This window comes from Typopeltis vanoorti, chromosome 14, assembly GCF_054136105.1.
Source record: "Typopeltis vanoorti isolate ZY-2024b chromosome 14, IOZ_Tvanoo_1.0, whole genome shotgun sequence".
Taxonomy (NCBI): domain Eukaryota; kingdom Metazoa; phylum Arthropoda; class Arachnida; order Uropygi; family Thelyphonidae; genus Typopeltis; species Typopeltis vanoorti.
In genome coordinates this window covers 7,642,602-7,668,102 of record NC_143562.1, presented here as the reverse complement: position 1 = coordinate 7,668,102, position 25,501 = coordinate 7,642,602, and the positions used below count along the sequence as shown (strand labels likewise).

At 35.8% G+C, this 25,501-nt stretch overlaps 1 protein-coding gene across 1 annotated transcript; it reads right to left on the bottom strand.

Moving 5' to 3' along the window:
- Window positions 1-3,201: 3,201 nt before the first annotated feature.
- LOC150099153 (uncharacterized) lies at window positions 3,202-24,414 on the bottom strand. The gene is made up of 2 exons (XM_090403907.1): window positions 24,122-24,414; window positions 3,202-5,902 (listed from the first exon to the last, which is right to left on the bottom strand). The coding sequence occupies exon 2, from the start codon at window positions 5,514-5,516 to the stop codon at window positions 3,933-3,935; it is 1,584 nt and encodes a 527-aa protein (XP_090260033.1). The 5' UTR covers window positions 5,517-5,902; window positions 24,122-24,414; the 3' UTR covers window positions 3,202-3,932.
- Window positions 24,415-25,501: the final 1,087 nt, after the last annotated feature.

The window sequence follows — 25,501 nt, the reverse complement described above, 5'->3', positions numbered from 1 at the left end:
TATTGCTTTTTCTACTTCTCCTCTTAAAATGTCCATATCATACTCATTACCTGGTTCAATTCTTCAGTCAGTTTCCCAATGCTATCTAAATCTAGTTTTTCTTCATATAACTCACTACAGTGTCTTGTCCACCGCTGTACAATTTTATCTTTATTCATCAATACTTTGCCTTTTTCATCCTTTTTTTGTGGTCTGTTTTGGTTGCCACCTTCTATTAATGGTTCTGATAATTTTGTACACCTCCCTAGTTTTATGCTCTCCATAGTGCTGTTCTACAGTAATGAATTGAGCTTCTAACTATTTTGTCTTATCCATTCTGAATGTTTTTTTTTTCACCTCATTACACTTTCTTCTATATTGCTCCTCTGTTTGTTCTGATGTATCTCTTCTTATCTTCAACATTCTTTTCTCCTGTACTAACTTCAGTGTTTCTTGTCTAATCCACTTCTTCTTGATGTTCTCTTCTTCTGGTACTGTTTCTTAAATTGCATTTCTATCACCCTTCATTACTCCTTTCACTCTTAAATTTGAATTTTTTTCTTTGTCCACACTTTTAAGTTTCTCTTCTAACACTGTTCTGTACATTCTTCCTATTTCTGCTCAACTTATTCTTGCTGTATCTCTTTGTTTCTGATGATGAGGTTCATATTTTCTTTTTAATTTCAACTTGATGTTTGCAATCACTGAACTATGATACGAGTCTATATTTGCTCCTTGAAAAGTTTGACACTGCTGCTATTCATCTTCTTTTAATCGTAATCATATCGATCATGTTCTTGGTTTTCCCATCATTTGATCACCATGTCCATTTTCTACAGTCCTTTTGCTGGAATCTTGTGTTACAGATCATCATCTCGTAGTCCACAGCAAATTCTAACATTTTTTCATCTTGTTCATTTCTTTCTCCGAAACCATATTTTCCCATGACGCTTTCCAAACCATCATTATCTATTCCAACTTTGGCATTCCAGTCTCCTTCGATAATTAGTACATCTTGCTTTGGTATTGTTTCTATTGTCTCTATCAGATCTTTGTAAAATAAGTCAATATCCTGATCTGTGCTGTCAGATGTGGATGCATACATCTGGACTATTGATATATTAAATGGTTTTGCTTGAAATCTTGCTACTGTGATTTGTTCATTGACTGGTTTGTAGCCTAACAGTGCCTCTTTAGCTCATTTGTTAAGAAGGAAGCCAACTCCTGCTTCGTGCTTGGTGTCATGCCCTGACTTTGCATCTATTTATCTCTCCTGATGATGTCCATCGCATCTCCACCAGTCCTAGTATATCACACCGATGTCTCTTCATTTCCTCATGAAGTAGTTCTAGCTTTCCTGACATCCAAAGTGTCCATACATTCCATGTTCCTACTGATAGTAGTTCTGTTAGTTTCTGTTTCCTTTTGGTATCCCACTTTTCGATCCAACCCCAATCGCTTGATTGGTATCGCGGACCTTGTATATCCACAAGAAGTCCGAGCCAGCATGTTTTGGCTGTTGATCGTATAGGTATCATATATCAATCGTGTTTTTTCTTTACGGTCAGAGCATCAACACTTATCTGACCGACCCTCCTCCTTTATCCAGGCTTGGGACTGGCATGAGACCCCTAAGGATCCCATGGCGGAGTTGCCTTTATTACAGCTTGACATCTGTGGGGGATTCACAACATCAATTTCCTGATGGATACAATTGTCAGTTGTATCCATCACTGTCAGTTCATCGTTCCATACCCTTATAATGGCTTCTTGGAGTTCCTGAAGTATTTTCGGCTTCTTGTATATTTCAGTCTCCATTTGGTACCAAAATTCTCAATGGGGGTTGAGACCTGAGCTGTTTCTTGGCCACAGTAGTCACTAAACCAAGTGTTCATTGAGCTGCTTATTAACCTGCAACAAAAAAAAAAAAAAAAAGCTTTTAATTTAAGTACTAGACTCAATTCATATGGTACATTTTAAGGTTATAATAGCATTACTTACACTTTCTGTTCTATGAAAAGGGGTGGTCATCCTGAAAGATGCAGTTCATTGTTACAGTAAAGCTGTCTCTGATAGTAGGCAGGAATTCTTCTTCTAAACTTTTCTGGTACATTTATGCATTCACTGAACCTTTTTGTGAAGTGCAAGCAACCAACATGATGATACAACATGCAGTATCAGATCATCTGACTGGCTGAGAATTTGACTGTTGACACAAGACAGTTAGGGTTGAATTTTTTCCCTAATCGTCTTCAAACTGTCTGTCTGCCATTGGTGCCCTGCAGGTTGAACTTTTTCTTGTCAGAAAAAATTACTCTTTTTTCATTGATCCATTTGGCATGCTCTTTGCACCAATTTAACTTTATTGGTTAACAAGGGCTTCTCTTTAGGGCAATTGGCTATCAGTCCCTGTCAAATGAGTCTTTCTGACAGTTATAGAGTTTGCCACGACTTTTGTTTGTTCTTCCCAGTCTCATTTGAGTTCTCTGGATGATGCATGGCAATTTTTGAGGCAAAGCATTTTGGAACTCAATCTTGACATGGTGTAGAAAGTGGCTTTCTTTCTGTCCCCTTCTTCCTTTCAGAAGATCTGGTTTCCTTCACTTTCGATAAAAGCCATACCGCAGCAGATTGACTACAGGACATCCCTTTTAGCTATTTCACAAGAGGAATAGGCTTCTCTATTCAAAGCTTGAATTGCACTTTTTCTGTGAGGTGTTAACTGCATGTAACAAGCCATGGTAATCTCAGTGTGAAAAATGCAAAAACTAGCTCTTGCTGTCTATTTATAGCATTAAAAATTCTGACACAATAGCAACATACTATTACATTATACAGAAACCGGTAGAATGATAGATGATGCAATACAATGATACATCTAATGATAAAGCAATGAAAATGAACGTTTCACTACTAGAAACTATATTTATATAAGGTGATGTGTTTCTATGAACATCAATGTATATATGTAAAAAAATAATTTAATTTTACATACTTATGTAATGAGCTAATTGTACTCTACTGCCTATTGGTGGTTTGTTCCAGTTGTACTTAATATTATTATACTGCTTGGAAGAAACATAAAAAAAATAAATGTACTCTATAACGTTCATTGTTATCCCATTCTTGTTCATGTAATGGTTATATTTTGTGTTGTTTTTGTTCCGATGATATGATGAGATACTGATAAAGAAACATAAGTGTTTGACATAAATACTTTATTTTTGTGTAATTATGTATACCAAGCTCATCAGCTCATTTACTATACATAGGATACAAATGCATAGAGAACCATATCAGTACTTAGTGGCATATAGATTTAAGAATTGGAAAACTAAATAATAAAACTATTATAACAACCTGATAAGAAAAGCATCCAAGCATTAACAGAGCTGTTTTCTTTTCCATTCTTTTCTATGCCCAAGTTTTTTTTTTTTTGTTGTTCTGCAGTAAAATAAAAAATCAGCTTGTATACTTACCTATATACACAAGCTGTCATGAATGCAGTAAACTCGCTAAGATTTAACACATAAGACAACTTTCAAAATTAATCTCTATGATTTCCATCAAGTAAAAGAATTACATAGGTAAATATATAAATATTCCAAAAAATTTATACATAGCATTTTAGTATCCAATGTAAGATAATCTGCTTCTGAAAATGACTTTGTCAATATAATACCTAAAAGATTTCTCATTAGCACAAATTCCTCTATTACTTAGAAAGGTTTTATATTAATATTATAAACTGTGTATAATTTAAAAATCTTAAATAAGATGAAGACACATAAGATTATTAGAAAAACATTGATTTGTAGAAACAGCTTTTAGTAAGTAATTTAAGATTTATCTTTTGCAACAAATTTAAGGTATGTTTCTCACTAATGTTAATCTTCCTGGGTTTTAAAATTTATGAAAATGATTTCCCATTTTCATAGGTAAAATGCTTCTCACTAGTGTGATTTCTTTTTTTTGTGTACATTGAGATATCCTACCACTGGAAAAGATTTACCACAAGTCTCACAAATAAAAGGTCTCTCCTTAGTGTGAACTTTTATGTGTCGCTCACGGTCACAATTTGTTAAAAATCCTTTATTACAAGTTGGACATATAAAACGCTTCTCATTTTTATTGTGAATTTTAGTGTGGTGTCGCAGGGTTGACAGGAGGGTAAATGATTTACCACAGGTGTGACACAGATAAAGTTTCTCATTAACATGACATTTTTTGTGTCGTGTAAGATAGTCATTTGTTAAAAACGATTTTCCACATGTTAAACATGTAAATGGTTTCTCATTAGTGTGAATTCTTTTGTGTCCAGTAAAATGTCCTAGTTGGGTAAACTGTTTTCCACAATCTTCACATTTGTATGGTTTATTTTCAGAATGAATTCTTACATGTCGCACAAGACTTGCATTTGTACAAAATGACTTTCCACAAGTTTTACATGGAAAAGGTTTTTCATTGGTATGAAATCTTATGTGCATTTTAAGAGTTCCAAGTTGTGAGAATGATTTACTACAGATTTCACAGGCAAAAGGTTTGCGATCAGCATGAAGTATTGTGTGTCCCTTTAAACCTCTCAGGTGTGCAAATGATTTTCCACAAGTTTCACACAAATATGGCTTAACATTTAAATGAGTTTTTCTATGAGTCTTAAGATCACGATTTCTAAAAAATGATTTACTACAAGTTTCACATACAAACGGTTTCTCATCAGCATGACCTTCTGTGTGTCTCTGAAGTTCAAATTTTTGAACAAATGATTTGCCACAAGTTCTACAAACATAAGGTTTCTCATTAGTATGAACGCTTATGTGCTGCTTTAGAATATAATTGTATAAAAATGATTTACCACACGTTGCACACAGAAAGCGTTTCTCTTTGGGACGAATAGTTATAGTTTTCTGATTATGCTCAATTCTTGCATGTCGCTTAACATCATAACTCCTTGAAAACGATTTATCACAAATTCTACAAGTATAATTTTTCTCTTTAGTATGAACAACTTTGTGCATCTTAAGATAACCAAGATGTGCAAACTGTTTGCCACAAATATCACATGTGAAAGATTTCTCAGTAGTGTGAGTTTTTGTGTGTTCCTTAAGATGTTCTGTTCGTCCAAACTGTTTGCCACAAATTTCACAACTATATGGTTTCTCATTAGTGTGAATTCTTGTGTGACGCTTAAGAGCTGAAATGTTTGAAAAACCCTTACCACAAGTTTCACATATAAAATCTTTCTGTTTAGTGTGAGTTTTTGTGTGACGCAGAAGATCAGAATTATATAAAAATGACTTACCACAAGTACCACATATCAAACGTTTCTTATTGCCGACAATTTTTGTGTGTGTTTTAAAACTCTCCACTTGCAAAGATGATTTATCACATGTTTCAAACTTAAAAGGTTTCTCATCAGCATGAAGTCTTGTGTGTTCTATGAGATCTTCATGTCTTAAAAATAATTTGCCACAAGATCCACATTTAAATATTGTCATTAATGTGCGAATTTTAATGGGATGTTCATGGTCTGCCATCTGTGTGAATAATTTTCCACAAGTCAACTGTAAAGAATTTCTTATTAGTATGAATTCTTATGAATTCACACGAAAAGTATTTTGCACATTTGTCACAGGTAAGCAGTTTCTCTAATGGGTGAAGCAATATATTTTACATTTCCATGATCGTAAATGTTTTCAACTAACTTCTTTAAAATTTCACAAGTATACTCAACTCTTACAATTGGCCATATGCTGCTTTCTTTCTTCAGCCAAACAGACCTCTGAAGTAGCATTAGCAACTGTTTCACTCACTAAATATTTTCTACAATATTTTTATCTCACATAAAAATTGCACAAAAAACTTGACAGCATTTATGAATGAAATTTTATGCAAGACATCAACTGGTTAGGCTCCCTTGGTTCTAGTATAAAAAAATAAAAATAAATAAAATCATATTAATTAAGCAACTGCAATCTAAACATACTTCAATAAATTACTAAAGCATAAAATTACAAATCTGCAATAATATTATGCAGATGCTATACAAACTACTAAAAAATAAATAAATAAAATAAAATGAATGATATTTGATAGCTGCAACCCCTGAAACCTGTTGACTTGTCTATAAACACAACTGCCATGGCCTCTATCATGATTCATCACTCTATTACCTTTCGAATGGTTTATTGTCTCATTGTGGCAAAATTTTTACTTTCGTAAAATTGTTTGAATGAAAACTTGTGGATACTGAGATTATGGAGAATATATAACAGGGGTGGCCACAAAGTGGCTCGCGAGCTGCATGCGGCTTGCATCCACATGTCACGCTGCTCTTCACGATCTACAAGGAAAAAATAAACAAAGAGAAGAGGAGACAACAAAAAGACAGGAACAAAATAAAAAATTTAAAAAAAGATAGAAGAGAGAGAGAGAATAAAAAATAGGATTAATAAAAATTATTGCAATAACAAAGTTTAATTCAAAAAACATTAAATGAAGTTTACTTTGAATAATTAGAATAATTTTAAAGTCAAAACACAATAATTTTAGTTACTTATTTACTAGTAGAGGCCTTGTATCCATTTTCTTAGTAAGCTTAGTAAAATTAGGTGTGTAATTAGTCAAACCAATTCTTACAGGGTCATTACAACCTCGCCATGCGCACACTCACTTACTCCCATATACCATCACATCGGTTCAAGGTTGTGGCTATCTAAGTCTTACCGAAATTATTTTGGGTCCACAAGGACGAGTAGTTGGCCACCTGTTATATAATATTCTGATATAAACCTCTGCAATTTTGGCTATTTCTAGCTCCATTGTTGTATGACAACAGAGGAATGTATGTCCCTTTTTGGCAGGCTCCTGTTACATTCCCTCAGTTTATTGAATGAATTACTATATGTCACCTCATTCCGATCTTTAAGGCAGCTGCTTCAAACATATGCTCAAAATGTGTTGTATCACACCAACCAATTCATAATTATTATTACAGCCTGTAGAAAAACATTGCTGACTTTAAACCTTATTAAAGTGACTTAGAAACTAGTAATGGAAAAAAACTCATCCATTAAACTTGAAACCTCACCAATTTTGTGTACCTTGTGGTACACTTTGGAAAAAAAAATATCCCTCAGTCCCTATTCCTCATATTTGGATCTATCTGAAGAGACAGCAAAAGTTCTTCATAGATATAACCATACATGCATACCATTTCGAAAATCACATATTGAATGAACTAGTGCTATTTATCCATTCTGCTAAGAAAAAACTTCATCCACCAACAAATCCCAGAATGTATAAAGTTCCATGTGCAAAAAACTTGATCTGCTATAAAAATTGAGGATCTGTTGACACCTGACTTGGATAACATAAAAACTACATTTGTTCTCCTCATTACTGTGATTTGGGACTAGCACACCATGCTTTGATGCCTCATCATATAGAATTAGATGAAAGACCACTAAAGTGTGGAATTAACTACAAGTCTCAAAAACTATTTTTAGAATGAGCATCAGCTATGGGGCACTTCCCTGACTTTAATCTGTAGTTGGTGATTCATCAAAGATTTGGGAAACAGAACTGATCTATAGCATATTAAAAGATGTCTATAATCTAGGTCTCAGGGATTATCTTCCTATTTTTATTAAAAATGTTCTTTCTATTTCCACAATTCTCTGGTAAAGCATTTTTTGTTCAACAAACACATTTTTATTTTTGTGCTCCGAAACTTATCTGAAATGTATTATAGTCTATAATCTAGTTGTTTTAATGGCAAATTGGAAATGAATGGTGTTTAAATTATTTTAAAACAAGTGATTTGTTGTTGTAAATATGTATAAATTTGTTTCAGTTTCATGCATCTAAAAGCATACTTGTTCAGAATTAGCTTCATCTCTGTTTTCCAAAATATGTTATTATCTTCAGATATTTTTGAATATCTCGAAGGGATAACTTCAAGTTTTGTGAATACAAAAATCATGAATAAAAGTCATTTGATTGTTACTAATATTTTATAATAATGGATTGTATTCAGTATGCCCATTCATAATGATGCTTACAGTAAAATACCACCATTTGATGGAATATTCGTACAAGATATGAGTTCCCTAATACAGTGGCCAGCTGCATTAATTGAGTAATAAAGTTCACTGTTCCCTATTATACTTGCAGCTCCCATTATGATAAAGCACAAAATAAAAGACACATATAAGAAAGCATCTGCTTAAGGATTAGAGCCGATAGAAGAGGTGAGAATAGGATAAGTGGAAGAGAGGGATTGAGTGTCAGATATAGGAATGATAGAAGAGGAAAGAATGGAAACAGCAGGAGAGAAGGAATGAGAGGAATGCAAGGGAGCACAAGGACTAGAGATAGAATGATGTCAGAAAGGCAGGTAAGTAGGGGAGCACAGAGAGAAACTGTCACAAGAGAGAGAGTGAGGGATGCATATGAGCAATCGAGGAATATGGCGGTAAGAGGTGTAATGTATGGGGACTCAATGATCCGTGGTGTTCAAGATAGGATGCGTGTTTGCCAGGAGGAATGATAGAAAGTGTGGCTCTGGCAATTAAGAGAGGTGAAAGGGTGGATGAGATGATTGTGATGGTGGGAACAAATTACTTGAGTGGTGGTGTAAATAGGGCAGCGAGAGATATGAGATTCTTGCTTGAGACTGTACGAAAGAAGACACAGAGAGGAAAGATAGTGTTGTGTTGCCTAGGTATGATAATGTAGCTGAGCAGAAGAGCGGTGATATTGAATGGCATAATAGCAATAATGTGTCAGAAGAGAGAATTCGAATATGTGGATGCTTGGAGTGCGTTTGAGAGCAAGAGAGGAACTGCATGCGAGAGACCGCCTGCATTTGAATGAGGAAGGACGCAGGCATCTGGAGAGATTGCTGTTCTGAATGAGTCAGTGTGTCCCAGTGTGGATGGTAGCAGGGGTGGCCTCTTGTGGACTTGGGCACTTGGGAGAAGGGAGACGACATCAGGTAACGCTGAGCCCAGTGGAGTCTAGAGGGGATAATGCTGGGTATAGAAACAATGGCATTTTTATGCTTTATACCAATGCCAGGAATCTTCGGAATAAGGGAGAGGAATTGGTGGCACTGATAGCATCAGCCTGGCCAAAGATTATTGGGATCACAGAGATGTGGTTGACAGAAGGGGACATAATAACAGGAATAGAAGTTGCTGGGCACATCATTTTTCGACAGGATAGGAAGGGAAAGCATGGTGGGGGAGTACTACTTATGATAAGTGACGACCTATGTCCTCTAAGAGTGGAGGCTTTGGAAGGCTGTGACACTAATGATTTTGAAAGCATATGGTGTGAGGTGGAGGTGGGCAAGACAGGATATTTAGTGGGGTATTGCTACAGACCAAGGAGCACAGAGGGTGGGGACCAGCAGATGTTGAGCATGGCAAGTGAAAGAAGAATGATTGTTATGGGAGATTTTAACTACAGCAGAATAGATTGGGGAAAGGAAGATGCATGTAACAATAAGGGAATGGAATTTCTAGAATTCTTGAGGGACAAATGTCTTAGGCAACATGTAACAGAGGGAACAAGAGGTTCAAGAGTTTGGGATTTAGTTATAGCATCAGAAGAGCTGATAATAACTGAGATGGCATCTCTCCCACCAGTTGGAGAGAGTGACCATATGGTTTTGACTTGGAAAATAAATAGACATGCAGGAGTATCAAAGAGACGGGAACGTATGTGGAATTATAAAGCAGGTGATTATAATAGTCTTAGACGTCAACTTGGGGAAGTTTCGTGGAGGGAGGAAGTGGAAGGCCAAGATATCATTAGTGCTTGGGAAATTGTGAAGGAATATTTGTTAGCAGCAATGGTAAGCTGTATTCCACGAGTGAAGAAGAGGACACAATTTGGAGTAAAGTGGATGAAAAACAATATTAAACAGGAGCTACATGGAAAAAGAGGCTATGGAAGAGATATAAGGAGACCGGTGAAGAGAAGACACAGGCTAGAAGAGTGACTAGTATGGTAAGGAAGGCCAAACTGGAATATGAGAAAAGATTGGCCCTTAGATCCAAGGAAAATCCTAGGGAATTTTTTAGCTCTGACCAGTAGGAGGAGAAATTACCGTGGAAGAATGACATCATGGGATAAAACGGGAATAGAGTGACTGATGCACAGGACATAGTGGAATTGTTCAATGAACACTTTATTGGAGTATTTCATCCTGGAGGAGTCAATTTGAATACTAGAGGGACAGAGCAGGTTCGAGGTTTAGAGGTGCAGGAGGAGGATGTGTTCCACATATTGAGTACTCTGAATGTTAGTAAAGCTGTGGGACTGGATGGCATTTCACCACATGTTTTGAGAGAATGTGCTAAGGAACTGACAGTGCCCTTGACCTGGCTTTTCAATTAAAGTCTGGCTGCGGGAAAGGTGTGGAATGGAAGGAAGGTAAGATACTGCCATTGCATGGGGGGGGTAGCAGACTGGAAGTGTCTAATTATAGGCCAGTTTGAGTGTCATCAGTAGTTAGTAAGATCTTGGAGAAAGTAGTGAGGGACCATATACAGCATTCGGCAGATGAGGGTAATGTTATCAGTGAGAGTCAGTGTGGATTTGTGAAGGGGCGCTCTTGTTTTAGCAATATGCTAGCTTTTTATGATAAAGTTACATGAGCATTAGATGAGGGAAAGGCATATACTGCCATTTTCCTAGACTTAGCAAAGACATTTGACAGTGTGCCACATGATAAGCTGATATTCAAGTTGCAGCACATGGGTCTGGATGCCAGATTGGTCAGCTGGATTCAGGATTGGCTATCCGATAGGTATCAGAGAGTTGTGTATGGTGGAGCAATATCAAAGAGGCAGAAGGTTACAAGTGGGATTCCACAGGTCTCAGTACTGGGCCCTGTGGAACCTGTTAAACTATATTGTTTAACCTTTATATCAATGACATTGTCCGTGGATTGCAAGGGGATATTCGGTTGTTTGCAGATGGTGCGAAGCTGGGAAGGGTTATTAGTAATAGTGCAGATGTGGTAGCCCTGCAGGAGGATTTGAATAAGCTAGATAGATGGGCAAATGAATGGGGGTATCAGCTTAATGCATCAAAATGTAAGGGCTTGAGGTTTGGGACACATTGATGGGACACTGCGTACTCTATGGGAGGAGTTAAACCGGAGTAAGTAGGAGAGACAAGAGAAATGGGTTTCATGATTGATAGAAACCTGAAGTTTAGGGGATATATTGCAAAGGTAGAGAAGGTAATGCAGAGGATTGCTGCAATAATGAGAAGGCCTGACCTGCAGATATAAAAATTATTATCATTCCGTTGTTTATAAGACTCTGATCAGACCACACTTAGACTATTGTGCTCAGATCTGGTCCCCAGGATTTGAAGGGGATAAATTAACTGTGAAAAGGGTAAAAAGGCAGATAACAAAGATGGTGTTGGGGCTGTATAATGTTAGTTATGAGGATCGGCTGAGGGAGTGTGGACTGCAGAGTTCGGTGGATAGAAGAAGAAGGAGCAGTGATATGATTGAGACTTTCAAACTGTTGAGAGATGGTTACAGGGTTGACAATGGGGAGTTCTTTCGCTTGTTTGAACAGCGGGAAGGAGTGATGACAAGAGGCCATCCCTGGAAGTTACGAAAGGAAACTGTGAGAAAGAGGGTGAGGAGCGGTTTCTTTGCATGGAGGGTGGTTGAACCATGGAATGCATTGCCTGATGGAGTGGTGAGAGCGAGAACGGTCAATGCATTTAAGGAGTAGTATGATAGACTTTGTGTTTCCTAGGAGGGACCTCCCTCGATGAGGCTTGATAGACTCATGTTTCTTAGACCTCCCACGATGAGTCTTTTGACTCCATGGAGGCCTGAATAATAATAGAACAAGGGTAAAGAGAAAGGAAAATAGAAAGGGCAATCCTGGAATGTGCAAAAGGAGGTGGCAAGTAGGAGGTTGAGAAGTGTTTTTTTTTCATGGAGTGTGGTTGCACTATGAAATTCATTGCCTGATAGTGGTGAATGTGCAGACAATAAATGGGTTTAAGGAGTGGCATGATAGATTTTGTGTTGTTTAGGATGGGCCTCCCACGAGGAGTCTTATGACTCCACGGTGGTCTGGAATAATAATAATAATAATTTTAAAAAATAAACTAATAAAGAAACATTATACGACTTCTTCAGGAACTCGTGTAATGTTTTTTTACTGTTTCAGTATTACAAATAGGTAATACCAGACTACAACAGATTAAAAAAAAATGCATAAAATAAAATCAATAAATAACGATAACATTTTTTACATAATCTCTACACTCAGCATACAAGGACTCTGAAATATTTGATGGATAGTCATTATATACTCTGCATAGTTCATAAACCAAAAACACTTCTACATTCAATTATTATGATAACGATATTATATACAACAATTGCAAATGTGAAATGTGTTTTTTTTTTAATATAATTATCTTGATTCATGTTTCAACACTTCTTCTGTCTAACATGGATTTTAGGTCAGATGACCTGTTACGGTCTCATGCCATCTCTTTCTTGGTCTTCCGATTCTTCTTTTTCCACTTATTTTATATGTTTCAATACTTATGGCAGAAAATACCAAACAGTTAAATAATACCTTCAGTTATATAAACAATTTTCAGTCTTTAATCAACAAGAGAGGAAAGTGGAAGAGAACCAATGAAAAACTTCACTCAGTTCCTTTATATCATGGATGCTAATCTTTAGCTCTTGTGAATTCTCTAAATATGATTTTTTATAAACTGATCTTTGACTTCAGTGATGATAATACTATGTCACACAACTTCAGACACTTGGATATTTAAAATCATTAAGTAACATTCTATATTTCTTTAAAAGTAGGAAGGTGTCTGTGTGTGTATTATTATTATTACATGACACCTCCAGGGAGTCCAAAGACTCATCAAGGGAGGGTACCTACTCTACAGCTCTCTGTCTCCACCACTCACTCAATCCACGAACTAAAACAAACTGCAACTACACCAACACCATCTACCACCCACACCACCATTTTCACAGACAATCACAAACATCCATGTCCACGGCAGGATTCAAACCCACAGCCTTTCAGCTGGAGAGTGGATACGCTAACCACTTGTCCAACCAGACCAGCAACTTATGGAATATATGGAGTAGATCTCAATTTCTGTACTAAGAAATGTGTGTAATAATGCAATCACTTGATCAAGTATGCACAGTGCATTTGCACAGCAACTGGAAATCTATGTTTGTAAGGATATAATTTCTTTTTAATTGCTTTTAGCTAGTTTCTAATACCAGTCTCTGCTTCAATGTACTCCTAATTCAGCATCTAGTTACAACCAATACTCTACTATCACAACTCTTGTATGTCCATGTAGGATTTATGTTGGTGGTTATCCCACTGGTACACACAAAAAAAAATATATATATAAGCTAAATTATAAACACTAAAGGAAAGTGTCAAAAAAAGCATGCACATGGCACTAAAGATTATTAAAAGAAAACAACATATTATCATCATCAAATTCCTAACATGTATCCTCAACGGATGTACAGGATATGATAGTATTATATTATTACTAACTTCCAATCAACAATTTTCCTCTAAATCAATCTGCTACCTGTCAAGACTCCAACATTATCAGATCTTATATTTATGTCTTCTAAGGCATTTTTTACTGTATCAATCCACCAACATCTTGGTCTTCCTTTGGGTCTTTTTTCCTGCCAACCTGGAAAAGAACACTTCCATTCTGTTTAAGTGACCATACCACCTGAGATTAGCTCTCCTAAAACATTCCTGGATGCTAACAATGTCAAGTTCTTTCCAAATATAATTTTTAATATGATATTGCCACTGATGCCATCTGTTCAAGCCCCTAATCTTTTTCAGGACTCAAATATCTGTGGTCTAGTCTTCGGTCAAGTGTTTTATTTCTAACCAAACTCCATAAGTTAAAACTGGTTTGAACACTGTCTTGTATACAGCTAATTTAGTGTTTTGACTATTTCTCTCTTATTCCATATAAATTTATTCAGTTGGCTTACTACCATACTGTCTTTGTTGATTCTGTTGTCTATTTCCATATTTAATTTACCATCTTCACTAAAAATTGTGCCTAAGTAGCTGAAATGTTTTACTTATTCTATAGGGTTCTCTATTCAAGATGCAGCTGATATTTTCAATGATTCTGTTGCTATTGCTGACCTTCATACTGAATCTATTACAACAGTTATTCAAATTAGTCAAGGAATCTTGCAGACTTGTAGCGGATTTATTTAGAAGTATAACATTGTCCGCATAAAGCTAAGAGCTGATATTAACATCTCCAATTTTGATATCAAGTTTAATACTACTTTCCTTCATAGTGTGATCCATATAGATAATGACTAACAAACCATCTTCCTGTACTTCCTTCAATTCTAACTGCTGATTTACAACTCAAATAAACACTAAGTATTGTTTGATATAATGCCCCATTGACACCATATAACTGTAGCATTTTGAAAAGCTTTTCTCTTGGCACCTTGTCATATGCCTTTTCCAGATCTACAAAACTTAAATACAGATCTTTGTTATATTCCCATGATTTCTCAACTATTTGTCGTAAAGTGAAATTCTGATCCTGACAGCCTCTATTTGACCTGAATCCAGCCTGTTCTTCACCACGCTTCCCTATCACAATCCTGCTCAATCATTTCTAAAGTATAATTGCATAAATCTTACCAGGAACACTCAGTAGGGAAATACCCTTGTAATTCTCACATTCAGTTTTATTTCTCTTTTTTATATGAGGGTACTATGAGAGTTATCTTATCTTATTCCTTCCCTCCTCTTTTATCTTGCAGAGTCGAGGATTTCTATTCACTTAACCGCTACCATATCGACGATAAGGTGGTTAGCCCTATGCCACCCGGTGTGTCCCATGTCTGTAGAGGCCAGTTTGCCTGTTCTGGGGGACGAAAAACATGATAGGCAAAAAACCTCTTACCTCTGCATGAGACTGGCTAACTCACCTTTAGTTGAAAGAGACCAGATAAAGGTTCCTGACGTCACTGATGGGAATCGAATCCAGGTCTTTCCGATCGAAAGGTTTCGTCTATACTGACTGAGCTACGGAAGCTCCTCCAATCATCTGGAATTCGTCCCTCTGTCCAGGCCTTCTGAACTATGTAGTGCAGCCACTGCAAGACTTTTACACCTCATACTTGAGCATTTCTGGTCGAATATCATCTACTCCAGCTGCCTTTCCACATTTCAGGCTTTTGATGGCACTTTCTACTTGAGGTATGGCTATATATTCCTGATTGCATGTCTGTTGAGTGTTTTTTACTACTGTGTTGTCACTGATTGTTTTATTTAGCAATTTTTCAAACTAATTGCCCGGCGCCTCCGTAGCGCAATTGGAAGAACGACGGTACATTGCGCCCTTCGATTGGAATAGGCCTAAGTTCGATTCTCGTCGCGACGGGAGGAATCTTTATCTGGTCGATTTCAATCGATGGTGAGTTAGCCGATCTCATACGGAGGTAGCAGGGTTTTTTCTCCCGGAAACTCGGGTTTTTCATCCCGCATACATACAAATCGGCCCTTCAGAACACACGCAATTTACAGACAAAAATTACTAGTTGTGGTGTTGGAAGTGGGCGGTGGGTGGCGTTGATTCGTAGTAGAGGTAAGGTGTAGAGACAGTTGAAGATGTCCTCCCGCGATGAGTCTTCGGACTCCTTGGAGGTATCAGGAATAATAATAATAATAATAATAATAATAATTACTCCATACATCAAGGATATCTATTTTTTTTTTTTCAGTTTTTTTTTCATGTCACCTTTATCATTTCTAATTCATTTTACTGCACTCTTTCCTCCATTCCTGAGCTTTTTCAACAGCTTCCAGAACATTTTACCACCTTATTGATATTTATTTTCTATGTTCTTACCAAAGTCTTCCAACGACTTTTGTTTAGCTAGCTTCCATTTGTCTCTATATTCTCTAAGAGCACAAGCTGACTTATTTGCCAGGAACATTTGATATGCTTTCTTCTTTTCCTTCACTGCCTCTTTAACTTCCTGTGTCCACCAGGGAGTTCTGAATTTTCTATCCTTGCAGACAACCTCACCACATGCCTCTCTGGCTGAATAAATCAATGTTTTTTTCAGGGCTTGCCAATGAATCTCCAAGGTTGGTTCCTGTTCTCAAACTCTTTCATTTTTTTCTTGAATAATTTTTGTGTTTTTTAGTCTACAGTTCACATCTGAGAGCTGCTCAACTTTTATTTGCTTTAGAACTTTCTCGGATGCTCTTCTTTTCAACATGAAATTCAATTTTATCCTGCTTAAGACTAAATCACTTCCAATTTCAAATTCTCTGTATACTCTAATGTCCTGCACCAGTAAGAAAGTATCACTATCAACAATAACATAGTCAATGACACTTCTCTTATTCCTTGCACTTTCTCTCCATGTAAATTTGTGGACATTTTTATGTTGGAATATTGTGTTAGTTACAACCAGTCCATGTTCTGAGCAGAAATCCAACAGGTATTTGCCATTATATTAGCTTTTCTCTTTTTCCAAATGTTCCCAAAATATTTTTGTGTCTGACAATCATTTCTTACTCTGCTATTTAGATCCCCAACATAACATCTATCCATTGTTATTTAATAGAAGAGTAGTCAAGGTTTGACTTTTCAAAATGTAAAACTTTCCAAAGGAACTGAAAACTACTGAAAAATACTCCAGCATGAGTTGCATGGTATTCCATTACACACATGCCCAGAATATACTTTTTTTTAAGTACTTATGATTAAGAGTTTTAGTAGGCAACATCTTGCAATATGCCATGAATTGTCAACATCTGCAATATGCCAAAATTTATCATTTCATAGTCTCTGTCATTTCAAAACATTCAATATATCGAAATGCAAACTACAATGAATATTTATTACTCTGTTGTAATAATTTTCAGTGGCAACCTAATGTCCCATGAGCTCTTTTTCTTCAATGTTTATAATGTACGTGATGGTTCAGATTTCATTTATGAAAAATAGACATCTTGTAAACATCAGTAATGTGTCTTTCTGCCTGTGATAAGAACCAATAGATTTCAGTCTGATCTCAGAGTAAACTAGTAGATGATGAAGTAATAGTAAGAAGTGAAATAGTGTGCTTATGCTGCATTCTTCATAGGAGCTAGAGCAACTAGAGAAACAAATATCATGTGGTACAACAAGCAAGAGAATGAAATAAAAAAAGTGAATTTGGAAAGTATGAAAATGCAAGAAATTGTTGTATGGAGATTCAATTATAAGAAGTATAGTTAATGAGTTCCTCAGGTGCTGTTAGTTTGCAGAATAGAGAAGTGAACGAGATGATTGTTATGGCAAGAACAAATGATTTGAAAGTGTAGAAATATGCACTGAGAAAATATATGAAAAAAGTTGTTGAAAGATGTGAAAATGAAGTGCAAGAAAGTAAAATTGTGAGTCTGCTACCTCGGAATGATAGGAACAGAGGAGTTGAGAAGAGCCATGATTGCTAATGAGCCAATGAGAAGACTGTGCAGCAGGAATGGCGTGCAATTTATTGTATGGAATGAATTTGATGGGTGAAAGGACTTATATATGTCTGACAGACTACATTTAAATGGTTCTGGAGTTAGATGTTTCGAGAAAGTGTCTTTAGTGAAAGTTTAGAAGTGGAAAACCAGGAAAACTAGACATATTAGGGGAGATGCAATCTAGCATGTGTCTAGTGTTGTGTCGTATATCTCTGATATTGATATGTTGAGGCAATATATTTAACTTTATCCTTTCCTACTTCAGCCGCTATATCAAATTCTATCGCATGTACCTCTTTGTTAAGTCGGTTGCGCCATTGTTATGTGATCTTCATTAATATTAATCTTAACGTTATGTCTCGCTTCTCTTATACCTTTTCTTACGTAATTTAACCTTTTAAGGGCCACCAGAAATTACCTGTTCCCTGAATTCCATGAGTTATCCTGGTCACTCAGGTAAAATTTATTTTTTATCTGTACCAGCCAGGGCCTTAAAGTTAGAGATAAACTAAGCCTTTAGGGTAATCATTGAATATCAGGTGCCACTAATAATGTTAATTGAATTCTTAGAAGCCTTGGGTTCTCTGGCTTATTTTATTTGCAGTCGTGCCCTACTATTTTCAATTGGGGTATCCGCCGCGCATGCACACACATACACGATCACAGGTTCGATGTTTTATGAAGGGTCAGGGTCAGTCATCATGATCAGAAACACATGTAAGTAAGGAATCAAAATATTTATTAAACTCATTATATAATGCCATACAAGTTAAAATAGTTATCAAATCTAATTTAAGCTTCTACCATTCTTTCACTCTCTCACTCTTAAACCATTATGTATTGACTTCAAAATGTTAGCAAATTCAATAACTCAAATATAATACATTCTTAATTACAGCTCAATTGGACATTTAGGCATTTTAGCACATAAATAATCTCTCTCGGATTAATTACGACAGAATCTCTATCTAACTGAAAGTTCTTAAAGTTCATTTTAAAAGCATAGTCATTTACATAAATCTTAGTTCTTCACTCTTTCTTCCATTACAAATTTTAAGATGCATTCTCTTAACACTGTTAGTCAATTCTCAAAAGGGGCTAGAACAAGTGAGAGTACTTATCTATTCTTTATCGGTTTTCTTCTGTCCTTCCTTCTTTGTTTCGACTCTGGTTGTCTCGATTAAGATCGAGACAACCAGAGTTACATGTGCGAGGCAACGTGGGTTACACGTGCTCGCCTGAGCTGGGCGCTATCTCTCTCTACTAAGGTTTTACGTCGATGACCTTCTCATTGACGGCCTACGGTTGATCTTGCCGAAATCTGCTGCAGTGTCATGCTGGAACTTTATTGTAAGTCAGCCCTCAAAAATGAGAGCTGAACTGCGATGAATTCTTGGAGCACACGAAGAGAAATTCAGGAACAAGAAAAAACGAGGTGATTTACTTCCGTGTCGTGGGTTTTATACACTCCCCTAGAGCACCGTCTTTCCGAGTTTGAATTTCTCTTATCGTCTCACCCATTGGTCTCAGGCTGGGTGACTTCACCGATTAACATACGGGACTTCTTGTTTCCGGGAACGTATGCATCATGATGTCTTCTCAGATGTGATGCCTGCGGGTGCTTACGCTGCTCTTATAGTATTAGGGCAATCTTTGCCCTATGTTGCTGAATAATACGCATTCTTTCATTTATAATATTTCACTAATGATTTCTCTTATATCTTCCCCTTTTTCCTGACTTACATTCATGCTAGACATATAGATACATTAATTTAAATTCACATAATTCACAATTTATCATACAAAATGTTGTTACAAAAAAACACATAGTTACACTGCGCTAAAAGATAAGTACGCATATATATTTTTTGTTAATTGTTAGATTCTGGAATGGTGACGTCATGTAAAATTTGAAGTCGCCTATTTCAGATCTAACACTAGCCACTCATGTGATAAATGAGTGTGTGTGTACAGAAATGATCATGCAATGCTAATCACAGATTTCCGATGTGAATGGGTTAGATGGGTAGAGATATGAAGCAATAACTGAAAAAAAAACACTGTGGAAGAAATATAAAAAGGCAATTAGCATACTCATGAGCAGAACAAATTGCAAGCAAGAAGAGTGGCTGGTATGGTAAGAAAGGCCAAATCAAATTATGAAAGAAAATTAGCTAAGCAAGCCAAAGAAAACCCAAAAGAGTTTTTTTGTTATGTAGCAAGTAAGAGGAAAAATGACTATGGTAGGATCACTTTAATTAATGCTGATGGTAGGAAGGTGAGAAGCAAAAGAAATAGTTAAGTTGCTGAGTGATCATTTTGCAAAGGTGTATCATTCATTTGGAAATTTTGCAGTTGCTGATGTGATAGAGATGCATATCAAAATTGAGGTAGATGAGCAAGGGATGTATCAGTATACTGAAAATATCAATGTGAACTCAGCAGTGGGACTAGGTGGAATGTCAGTCCATGTACCACATAAATGTGCAAGAGAATTGGCATTGTCTCTGATGAGTGTTGTTCAATCTTAGTCTCAACTCTGGCAGAGTTCCAGAGAAGTGGAAAGAGGATAAGATAATTCCACTGCATAAATATGGCTCTAAGATAGAGGGAGCAAACTACAGACCAGTAATATATCAGAAGTGGTTATTAAAGTATTGGGCAGATCCCACACCATGATACTGCTGGACTTCTTTACGAAGGCATTTGACAGAATGCCACATGGAAAACTATTACAAAAGTTGTACTACATGGGAATGGATATGAAGCTAGCAAAATGGATTGGGTGTGTGGGGGGGGGGGATGACAGACACCAGAGAGTAGCATGTATATGGTGGAGTGGAATCTAGGAGAATAATAGTGACTAGTGGAGTACCTCAGGGTTCGGTACTAGGGCCACTACTCTTTAATTTGTATATCAATGATATAGGGAAAAATTTGAGAGGGGATATTTAATTGTCTGCTGATGATGCAAAACTGGGGAGAGCAATAGTTGATAAAAGGTATATAGTTAATCTGCAGAATGATTTAAATAAATCAGCATTGTGGGCAAAGGATAATGATTGTTAATTTAATGTTGCAAAATGTAAGGTTATGCACTTCGAGTTAAAAAGGTTATGTATGATGTATCATATTGATGGTGCTAATTTGAAGGAAATTGATGAGGATAGGGACTTGGGGATAATGATGGGCAGAGAGCTGAAGTTCAGAGGGCATATGGGAAAAGTTGGTAAAATAGTTCAAAGGCTTACTTTATTGTTAGCATGTTAAAAAACATGCTAACAATAAAGAGAAGTTATCATCCCGCTTTATAAGGCTATAATTTGGCCACAACTTGACTACTATGCACAGTTTTAGTCACCTTGGTTTCTTGGGGACCAGGAGGTGATCAAAAAGATTCAGAGACAAGTAACCAAAATGGTGGCAAGTCTGTGGAATACTCCCTATGAAGATAGGTTGAAGATGTGTGGATTACAAAGTTTAGTTAATAGGCTGAAAAGAGGGAAGATGAAAGAAACTTTTAAGATATTAAAGAAGTTTTATCAAATTGATGCACAGGAAATTTTTTAATATAAGACAAATAGAGAACTAGGGGTCATCTGAGAAAGTTGTGTGAAAGCATGGTTAGTGGAGAGTGCACAGATTACATTTTTTGTGTGGGGAGTGGTAAATGAGTGGAATGGATTGCCAGCATTAGTTGTAAGTTCTCTGATAGTGTGTATAATAGTTAGTTTAGGTTTCTCACAAAGAGTCTTCAGACTCCATGGAGATACTGTATAATAATAATAATAGGTTAAGGCAAATGATGAAAAACCTTTTTAGAACACCCATAAGAGTTCAATGAGCATCATATCATACAGTTCATCATATTCACAGAAGTTTTGTACCACTGGTATCAGCTTTCTGAATCTTTATGGTTCAAAATAACTATCAGCTACTGAAACTTTTTATGAACAGCAGTAATAAAATACTAAGGCAGGAAAGAAGACTGTGCTTTCATATGCTTTCAATCACTTTTAAAGTTTCAAATAGTGAACCCCCCCCATTTACTTGTAAAATAACAATGATATTATGCTAACTAAATAAAAGATCAACTAAAGTACATTTCACTGTCATTTTTTTTTCATAAATATCATTTTTGTTTATCTTTTAGTTTTTATTCAGATTTCCTTCCTTCAAGTAGTGACTGGTATAGCCAGTGTGTTATACAGTATATATTTTATCTAGTATAATAAATTCTATGCTATGCTATGCATAGAATTTATTACACTTGTTATTTTTGGTTATTCTGTAATTTGCATATTTATGCCCTTTCATCTTGATATGCATGCATCCTAAACAAGAATTAACTTATTCAAAATTGTTGATTTTTGACCACAAGGATTAATGAGAATAAACTATTATTTAGATATTGGTCAAATGTTAGGTGAATAACTATTTTAATTACCAAAACAATTTCTTAACACCGGAAACATGCTGTGAGAATTCTTGGAATGCCATACCATCTTCATCCCGAAACCCAACAGAGACCCAGCCAACATCAAAAACTGGAGACCCATCAGTCGGTCAAACACAGATTACAAGATCCTCACCCATGTTCTAAACGATAGACTGAAAATTACAAGCCTGTAATTTTCATTTTCTTTGCTTTTCTTATTGTACCCTGATGAAGCCGACAGCATAAGCTGGCGAAACTAGTTGGTAACTAAAATAGTTATTCACCTAACACTTGACCAATATCTAAATAATAGTTTATTCTCATTAAGAATTAACTTGTTTAAAAATTATTATATGTTACCATATTATTTATACAAAACAAGCCTTAAAGTACAAGCCATTAGGAAAAAGAAAACCAGGACGTCCTCTTAAACGATGACTTCTAAGGCCGGAAAGGCCATGCTAGACCTAAATCCTTGATACATATGATGACCATATTATTTGAATTCTGTCCTTTAAAAGCCATTGTTTTGGATTTATTATTATTATTATTTGACATCTCCAGGGAGTTCTGAGACTCATCGAGGGAGGGCACCTACTCTACAACTCTCCATCACTCAACCTCATCCACAAACCGCCTCATCTACACCAACGCCATCTACTGTCCACCATCACCACTATCATTTTCACAGATATCACAAACATCCATACCCACGGCGGGATTTGAACCCGCAGCCTTTTGGCTGGAAAGCGGATAAGCTAACCACTCGGCCAACCAGGCTGGCAATGAGCATCCAGAACATTTCCAGTCCCTCAATAGTTCAGTACTGTCATGGTTCTTTCTATTCTGCTTCAGTTAAGTATATAATAATGTCACAGGTAGGAAAGAAATTCCTATCTTCATAATTCAGTATCTGCCTTATATGTGTTTAATATTTTCTTCTTATTCTTCTCTTCAAGGATTAGTCATTTGCCTGTTTTGGATTTACTTGTCTTTCCATCTTGTCGCTGGTCTTCCTCTCTCTCTCTCTCTCTCGCTCGCTTTGGTCTATATCTATCCACCTCTTTTGGTAGCTGATATCTTTCCATCCTAGATAGATGTTCTTTCCATTTCTCTCTATATTTCTTGATCTTTTCATTTTAACACGATCCCAATTTTCTGATGTCTTCATTTCTTATATGATCTAATTTTGTGCATCCTTTAATTGTTCTTAAAAATCTCATTTCTAAAGCTTGTATTTTACTTTCATCTTTTTTTTTTAGCCATCCCTATTTCTGAATCATATAACAGAGTGGCCATTACCTTATAAAATTTTAGCTGAGTTTCTTGTCTTGTTTTTTTTTATTCAGTGTCCTTTTAATTGTTCCACAGATTTTCTGAGATTTCTTTATTTTTTCATTTATACCTTTATCATTTAGATATGTTATTATGCAGCTTAAATAATTAAACTGTGTCATCTGTTCTATTATTTTATTTTCTATAACAATTTTTGATTTAACATGATTCCAATCTTTAAATGCCATGACTTTTGTTTTCTTTTGCGAATTTTTTAAATTATATTGTTGGCTTATTTTGTTTAATTCAGAAACTGGTTTTTGATGGTCATCTTCATTGTCTTGTAATGTAATCTGATCATCTGCATACAGCTTTGTACTGATAACAGTTCTCCTGGTTAATTGGATACCTTGTTTTATTTTTGTTTTCCATATTTCAATAATCTGATCAATATATATATATATATATATATATATAATGAACAGAGTTGGAAATAAGCTGCATCCCTGTCTTACATTCTGATTTATTTCAATCTCTTCTGTTAATTTATTACCTAACTGTAGTTTTGTATAGTTTGTACTAAATGTAATGGATATCCTTGTTTTTTCATTATATTCCAGTTTTTCTCTGTGTATTTTATCAAATGTTTTCTCGTAATCTATAAAGGCCATATGAGTCTAAATTGAATTATCTCTTTTCAATAATTTATTTTAGCACATAAATACTGTTCTTCTAAGAGTAGACTGTAATGGTATATATGTGTATAATATAAAAATAGTATTTGTTTCTGTTGTAGCATGTTATATAAAATATAACGACTAATGATGATTTAACTTATTTTTTTATTACTTACCCCGAGAAGAGGAATCTCTCTCTCCCACAAATCCTTGTTCATATGGTTATACACGACAGCGGACTTTGCCCACTTACTGGTCGCAGCTGTTATCATATCACTTTACATTGCGACTTGTCACCATATGTTAGTTTTCGTAAATTATGTGGTTACAATGTAAATATAAAATCTCCATGCTTTTTTTATTTTTATTTTTATTAACTTAGTATCTCAAGCACTAGACCTGCATAATCCGGAAATGCGATGTTTGTTAATCTCAAACAAGGAATCTAAATATTATCTAATTTCCTGGAGTCATAATATCGCATGCATACCCTGTTTCAGCTTGCGATTTCTAGAAGAAAGGAAACACCGGGTATTTAAATAAATATAAATATAAATTAAAAAAAAAAAAAAAGCTAAGGCCTAGTATTTTCTTATAGGGAGTAGGCAAAGTTGTTTTAGCCCCATCTAACTTTTGGAGACTGAGTGGGCAGTTCAATCGCCACCGGTAACTCTTTTATTTTGGTAATCACTCTCTCACATGATAGATCGTAGAGCATCAAATCAATGCAGTATGTGGGCAGGTTTCAAGAGAAACGTAATCTGTTGATTAATATTGGTACTGTTGGCGTTAAAAGCAGATTATGAAAAAGTGACAGGGCAAGTATAACGCGAGAGTTTTGTATAGAGATTCTATGACAAGAAAGGTACTTCGGGAGATTTTCAGCGGGGATTAGATTAAAGACGTTATCGTTAGGACGCAGATAAAAAAGTGAAAGAATTGATTATTTTGGCAGGTACAAAGGATATCGCATACAACAAGTCTGGTTGCGACAATGTTATAAGAAGTTGCTACACAAGCAAATAAAAAGAGTGAGAGCATAATAATTGTGAATCTGCTGCCAGGGTATGATAGAGGCTAGTTGAGAAGAAGAGCCATGGTGGCACATGAGTCAATGCGTAGGTTGAGAGAGTAATTGCACGGAGTCTGTGGAGTGAGTTCGAATAATACTGACTTTCGCATTTGAATGAATTTCGAGTGAGGTGTCTTGAGAAAGTGTTGTTCAGTGAGAGTTCGGAAGTTCAGAATCAAGATTAGAATTTTTTCGGAACTACGCAGCGTGTGTGCAGGCGTCATTGAACTGAATGGATGGGAGAATGATCAAATCATGCTGAGTAGCTTCTCAGATTCTGAAATTCAGTGGGGCAGTCAACACTAGGTGGAGCGATGTTGTGGGGAAAATGACGATACCACACTGATGATTATAAATTAAGAAACAAAGATAAAAAATCACGATAATTTAAAAACTGTAAGTTGGATTTTTATGCAATTCAGTGAAAAATAGTATGATACAAGATATGAAAGAAACGCCACATAATCGTAAATAATTATTTAAT